This window comes from Portunus trituberculatus, chromosome 4, assembly GCF_017591435.1.
Source record: "Portunus trituberculatus isolate SZX2019 chromosome 4, ASM1759143v1, whole genome shotgun sequence".
In the NCBI taxonomy this organism is placed as follows: domain Eukaryota; kingdom Metazoa; phylum Arthropoda; class Malacostraca; order Decapoda; family Portunidae; genus Portunus; species Portunus trituberculatus.
In genome coordinates, this window is record NC_059258.1 from 5,768,496 (window position 1) to 5,775,070 (window position 6,575).

General features: G+C 42.0%; 1 protein-coding gene across 1 annotated transcript in view; it reads right to left on the reverse strand.

The window, feature by feature from the left end:
• Positions 1-2,392: 2,392 nt before the first annotated feature.
• The window catches only part of LOC123512579, a 7,784-nt gene continuing 3,601 nt past the window's right edge, over positions 2,393-6,575 (reverse strand). Inside the window, 2 exon segments of the mRNA XM_045269010.1 lie at positions 2,393-5,502; positions 5,505-6,575. The exon segment at positions 5,505-6,575 is cut by the window's right edge and continues 520 nt beyond it. Of these exon segments, the coding sequence (XP_045124945.1) occupies positions 3,461-5,502; positions 5,505-6,575 (3,113 nt within the window). The 3' untranslated portion in view covers positions 2,393-3,460.

Below are 6,575 nucleotides of genomic sequence, written 5' to 3' on the forward strand. Positions count from 1 at the left end.
TTAAGTAAATAGATAGACAAACAGACAGAAAGACAGACAGACAGACAGACAGACAGACAGACAGACAGACAGACAGACACACTAAACAACTGATAAATAAGGAGAAAAAAAACACAGACTAATGAATAAATAAACTAAGAAAGCAAAAGATGACTTAGTAAACAGTTAAGTAGATAAAACAGACAAACAGACAGACAGACAGACAACCTAGCACTTTCTACAGTAAAGGTGAAAATAGGAGTTTTGGTGAAGCGTGACAAGGGAAAACAGTCTCTAAACACAACTTCTCTAATGACGGCTGTTGTTTATTGCTATTTTTACGACGCCAAGCAAGTAGTAATGGCTTGATTGATAGTTAGACACCTCAGGTAACACTCAGGTGTGGATACGCTCTCACACACACACACACACACACACACACACACACACACACACACTTTCTTTTCTCAAGGTTATTTTTTGGGATGATTCAGTTATTTTTTCTATCTCTGTGTGTTTGTTTGTGTTGTTGTTGTTGTTGTTGTTGTTGTTGTTCCTTTCAATTTCAGGTATTTTTTCTACGTATGTGTGTGTGTATGGGTGGGTTGTTGTTGTTGTTGTTGTTGTTGTTGTTGTTGTTGTTGTTGTCATTCCATTTCAGTTTACCCTTTTTTTTGTTGTTGTTGGAAATTTAGTAAGGCCTTTTTTTCATAATTTATTCATAAGTTAACAAAGAAACACCAGGCAGACAAAACAAAGCAAATAAAATAAAAACGAAAACAAAATTACAAACAAACGTAAACAGAGAGAAGGACAAAACCTGAAGACTTAAGATATGCAATGAGAGATGAACACTTTGATAAACACATCACACAAAACGCTTTTTAAATAACATTACTTACACGTATACATATAAATAACACGCTTTTTTTTCTATTTTTTTTACAAACTTTTCATTTAAGCTTTCCTAAAAACATTAATTACACATCTACGTATAGGTAACACACACATTTTAAGCTTTTTTTCAATATAATTTCTTCTTTATTTTCATTTGCATTTTTTTTCCTTCTTTTCATCAAACTTTTCATTCAAACTTTCCCACAAACATTAATTACACATCTACATATAAATAACACACACATTTTAAGCTTTCTTTTCAATATAATTTCTTCTTTATTTTCATTTACTTTTTTTCCGTCTTTTCATCAAACTTTTCATTCAAACTTTCCCACAAACATTAATTACACATCTACATATAAATAACATACATTTTAAGCTTTTTTGTATAATTTCTTTTTTCATTTTAATTTACTTTCTTTTTTTTCCTCCTTTTCATCAAACTTTTCAATCAAACTTTCCCATAAGCATCAATTACACATCAACCTATAAATAAGATACATAACTTGTTGTTTTTATTATTTCTTTTTAATTTTTATCTTCTTTTTTCATCAAACTTTTCATTTAAACTTTTCTACAAACACTAGTTAATGATGTACATATAGATAACACATAGATTTTGACCTTTTTATATTTTTTTCTGGATACACTTCATTTTTTTCCTTTTCTTTATAGAGCTTTTCATTCAAACATTCTTTCAAATATCAATTAATCATCTACATATAAATAACATAAATTCTAACTTTTTTCTCTCTTATTTCATTGTTATACACTTTATATTTTTTTCTTCTTCATTTCACTTTTTCATTCAAACTCTCGTACAAACATTACACAAATAACACTTAACTTTGAACCTTCTTATTTGTATCAGTGTTATATGATTTCTTCTTTATACACTTATTATTCTATTTCTTGTTTTCCATCTAGTCTAACTTTCACTTCAATCTTACATTCATCACTTATCTAAATATAAATAACAGACATTTTAACTTTTTTTTTTTACATTTTCTTATTTATATACTTATTTATTTCCCTTTTCTTTTTTTTTATTTACATTTTACCGTCATGGTCTTACTTTCATAAAAAAAAATAAAGTATGCATCATTTCTATCTCAATTTGTAAAGTTCCCGGTCAAATATTTAGATAAAGCAGCAGCCATTTTGTCTTTAATTACATACACTTCCTTGCTTTAACAATCATATTCTGAAATAAATAGCGCCAGTTCTAGATATTTGATATTTACAAGACTATTTCTACCATTCTCGTGGCAGATTAACAAGACTTCCACATCTATAGGAGCAACAGTCTTGAGGCCAGGCTTCTGATGTCTGTGGCCTTGGAAAGCAGTCATGGTGGTTTATAAGGCTATGTTCTATGGTTCTAGTGGTAGATTAAAGGCTGGTTCACACGTGTCAATATGCGAGTGTAATTGCAAGTCGCTAGAAGTATCGACTGAGCTCTTCTAGCCGGAACACGTTCACACATATCGACTAGGCGGGCTTGTTGGCGGGAAGTGAATGTAAACAAACAGTGACCCAACACGATGTCTTCCTCTGGTGACGATGACGAGTGCGATCAAATTAATCCTGACAAGTCTTCAGTCCTCACCTCCAGCAACACCCTGCATAGAGGGAAGCAGTCAGCGGAGAGTGGCAGCCATGGATCTCATCGAATGCCTATTTGTGTAAGCTTTTTTTGCTGTAGAATTCACTTTGAGGGTCCCAGATGTGCTCTTTTTCCCTCGCCAACCCCAAAATCTTCTCTACATCGACTCCACATTTTCAAACATTTCTCCGTGACGTCACAATGTAAACAAAGTCGCAAATCCACTGAACAAGACTATGGTGGCCTTGTTTTGTGACTGGTTTTTCTAGTCGCTCGCAAATTGCCACGTGTGAACCCGCCTTAACACAACTTTCATAACATTTACAACAGAAGCAGTCTTGAAAACCCTGCTAACTCTCTCGACACTGTTTGGGAGCTGGCATCTCGGTAGGCCTTTTTGTTTAAACGTTTTTTTGTTGCCTTAGGTCAGCTTTCCTCTCTTACATACACAAAATAATAATAATATCCGTGGCCTTGGAAAACAGCCATGGTGAGAGAACAAAGCCTGCAGCACCTCGAGGCTCAAAGTACAGCTAATGAGGTCTTATTATCGCTATTCTTTGCCTGAAAACTAGTGCAGATTAACAAAGCGTCTATAAACAGCCTTGAGGTCTCTTACTCATCTCCATGGCCTTACAAATCAGTCATGGTGAGAGAATATACACTTTACAAACACAAAATGAAGCTACTCAGGTCTTTTTGTCGCCCTTCTGTGTCTAAGCGGTTCCCAAACACTTAGAGAATGTGTTGGTTCATCTTTTGTTTCCCTCGGTTCGTATCTTGGTTCTCTCGTCCGTCTATCGCTGTAGGAGGCGTTAGTATCACCAGTGTGACCTCCCTGTGTCCTGGAGGAATCGTAGGAGCCTCCATAATGTCCTTCCTCTGTCCTCTGTGTGTGTGTTCGTCTGTTTGCTTGCCTAGTGTGTGTTTGTCTGTCTCTCTGTCTGGTGCTGTGTGTTCTTTGACTTGTTTCTTGTCTCACTCTTCCGTGTTGAGGATGTAAGTTTGTGTTTTTGAAGTGTGTTGTTTCGTGTCCGTCCGATTGTGTGAAGCCGTGTGATGTTTCTGATGTTTGTGGTGTTTCTGTGCTTCCTCCGTCCCTTCAGCATCTCCTCCGGGTTCTGATCTCATTGATTTAGTGTTCCTGAAGGGATGGACCGCCTCCTCTCCGTCAGTAGTCAAATCTGGTGACTTTTTTAACGTTTTTGAGACTTCTAACTCATCTTTCACTTCAGCGCCTTCTTCAGGTTGTCCTTCTTGTGCCTTTGCGTTCCTAAAGGCTTCCATGGGCTCTCTTTCATCACTGGAGGCCAAATCAAGTGTCCTTCGTGAGGATCTTAAAGCTTCTAACGTGTCCCTTCTTTCTGCGCCTTCTTCAGATCGTCTTTCTAGTGTCTTTACGTTCCTGAAGGTATGAATGGCTTCCTCTTTATCAACTGACGGTGAATCTAGCAACCTTGGTGATGATTTTGATGATTCTGCTGTTCTCTTCTCTTCTGCCCCTTCTTCAGGAGTTATCACGGGTGCTGGGGTGATTCGGGAGCGTCTGATGGCAGGTCTACGGGAGAGGCTTCGCTGGGGAGGCGGGGGGAGGCGGGTCTTTGAGGGGAGTCTTGTTTTTCGCTGCTGAGAGGGTGGTGTGGTGCGCAGCCGTGGTGGTCTTGGAGAAACGCGCAGTCTTGGTCTTTGTCTTGGTGTGGTGGTGGTGGTGGTGGTGTGTGTGTGTGTGTGCTGGGTGTGTGGTGGTGTTCGTGATGCAATGATGGGTCTGTGTTGTGTGTTTCTTTCCGTGTGTGTTTGTTCGTTATCATCATTTTCTGTGTCTTTTCTTACGCTATCATGTTGTTTGTCATTATTATTCCTTTCTGTAACGTCTCTTTCGCTTTCATCTATTTCTACAACCTCTTCTCTATCACCCTCCTCCTCCTCCTCCTCCTCCTCCTCCTTCAGGTTCCACTCAGGCATGCCATCAGAGTCCTGGTACGCCATATCATCATAATAATAATCTTCATCTACTCGTGTTTCGTATCTACGGCTGCTGGAGGAGGGAGGCGCCCTTGGGTAACTCTTAAACTTCTCAGGGGAAACACGAGGCCGACCCCAGTACTTCCCGCCCTCCTGTCGCTGTCTATCTTCTTTCTCCTTCAGTGTATCTTGATCACTCTGTATTTCTCGTTGGTTATTTTGATTGATTTCCTCCGTCTGTTTGTTTCTGTGTGTTTCCTTCTTCATTATGTCTTCATGGTGACTACTTGAGTGTATTCCTTCAGTCGTTATGGCTTTCTCACTCTCCTTTTCTCTATGTCTGTTTCTGTCCATTTCCTCCGTCATTATCTTTTTATCATTCGCTGTTTCCGTCTGTCTGTTTCTGTGTGTTTCCTTCTTCATTATGTCTTCATGGTGACTACTTGAGTGTATTCCTTCAGTCGTTATGTCTTTCTCACTTTCCTTTTCTATATGTCTGTTTCTATTCAATTCCTTCGTCAGTATGTCTTCTTCACTCTCTTTTTCTCTATTTCTATCTATTTTAATTTCTTTCGTCACCTCTTCATCTACTCCCTTCTTCAGTATATCCCTCTCACGCCCTGTAACTCCCTCCGTCAGCTTGTCAGTATCAGCCGGCCCAGTCAGTTTGCTACCCACAATGCCTGGCTGAGTGGTTGGCTGTTTGATGGGTTCATAAAACAAAACTTCCAGGTGGTCCTCCTCTGGGAACGCCCCGTAGTCAGGCATCTGCAGGTTGTCTGGGCGAGGGACGCTGTGTGTGTGTGCAGGGTAGCGCCTCCTTGCCGGGGACCTGAATGGCGGAGGGGACCACTTGATAGTTGGCTGTGTTGTAGTGGTCATATCGTTGTTGTGTTGTCTTACGCTGTGGTTGTATTTCACAGTTCCTCTCCCACTGTCCTTCTCCTCCACCATCTCCTGTTCTTCCACCTCCTCCTCCGGTATGTGTCTTCCCTGCGGCCCGTCGGTTATGGGGAGGAAAGGCTGCGTGGAGGCGGTCACAGTAGCATGCGTCAGGCCAAGCACATCCTCCACGTGCAGTTCCTCTCCTGATGTGGCCCCGGCAGGAGTGTTTTCATCCTCGTCTTTACGCTCCTTTGGGAAGTAATTGTGTTCTGGATGGTATCTGTGTGCGCGAAGGACTCCACCTTGCCCTTCAGCTTGCTTCCAGGCCTTAATGCACCAAACTCTACTGCAGGAGGCTCTGTAGAAGGCAAATCGATAATAAACTTCTCCGTGGACATAACAGGGACATCAAACTCACCACTAGACTTTTTCGGTTGGAAAGTCTTAGCGCGGGACACCTCTTCCTCCTCCACCCTCGCCTCCTGCAGTAGTGACGCATCTGAAGACACCCTGTTGAGATCCTTCTGCCAGGGGATGTAGAAAACAGGACGCCGCCGGACAGCAGGGGATGTGACTCGAGGCTGTAGGGATCTGCGTGTCTTGTTCGTTATTTGGTACTCCTCCTGCGCCTTCTGCTTCGACCTGAGGAAGGCGTCGTGGCCCGGGATGAGAGCTGACGGGTCCAGGGGCGTGTGGAAGAACTCATGAATGTCGTGTTTGCTTGGGTTCAGTTTGGCTGTGGCGAATTCATAGGAGGGAGGTGTGGTGATGCTGCGTGGTGTGGTGGTGGTGGTGGTGCGGCGAATCCTCGGGGGCCGCCATGTGGTGATGCGTGGGATGTTTGAAGGGCGTGGCCTACGTTTTCTTGTAGGTCTTCTAGTTGGGCGTGGCGTGGTAGTGGTAGTAGTAGTTGTGGTAGTCGTAGTAGTAGTAGTAGGAGGAGGAGGCGTTGTAGTAGTAGTGGTGGTAGTAGTAGTAGTAGTAGTAGTAGCAGGAGTAGTAGTAGTATCAATGATCGGCCGCCATGGCGTTCCTTCATCCCCTGCTACAGGGAATATTGAGTTAGGAATATCAAAACCTTCATTCAGTCCTTCATCTGTGTTAGGAACTGCCTCCCTCACTCCCTGGGCGGTGAGGGGCGTGGTGGGGGGGTGGTAGTAGGGATGCGGGGATATCCTCACGTCCCTTGGGTCAGTGAAGTAAGTGTACAAATTCTCCTGAAGGGGTAGACGTGTGGGTGTGG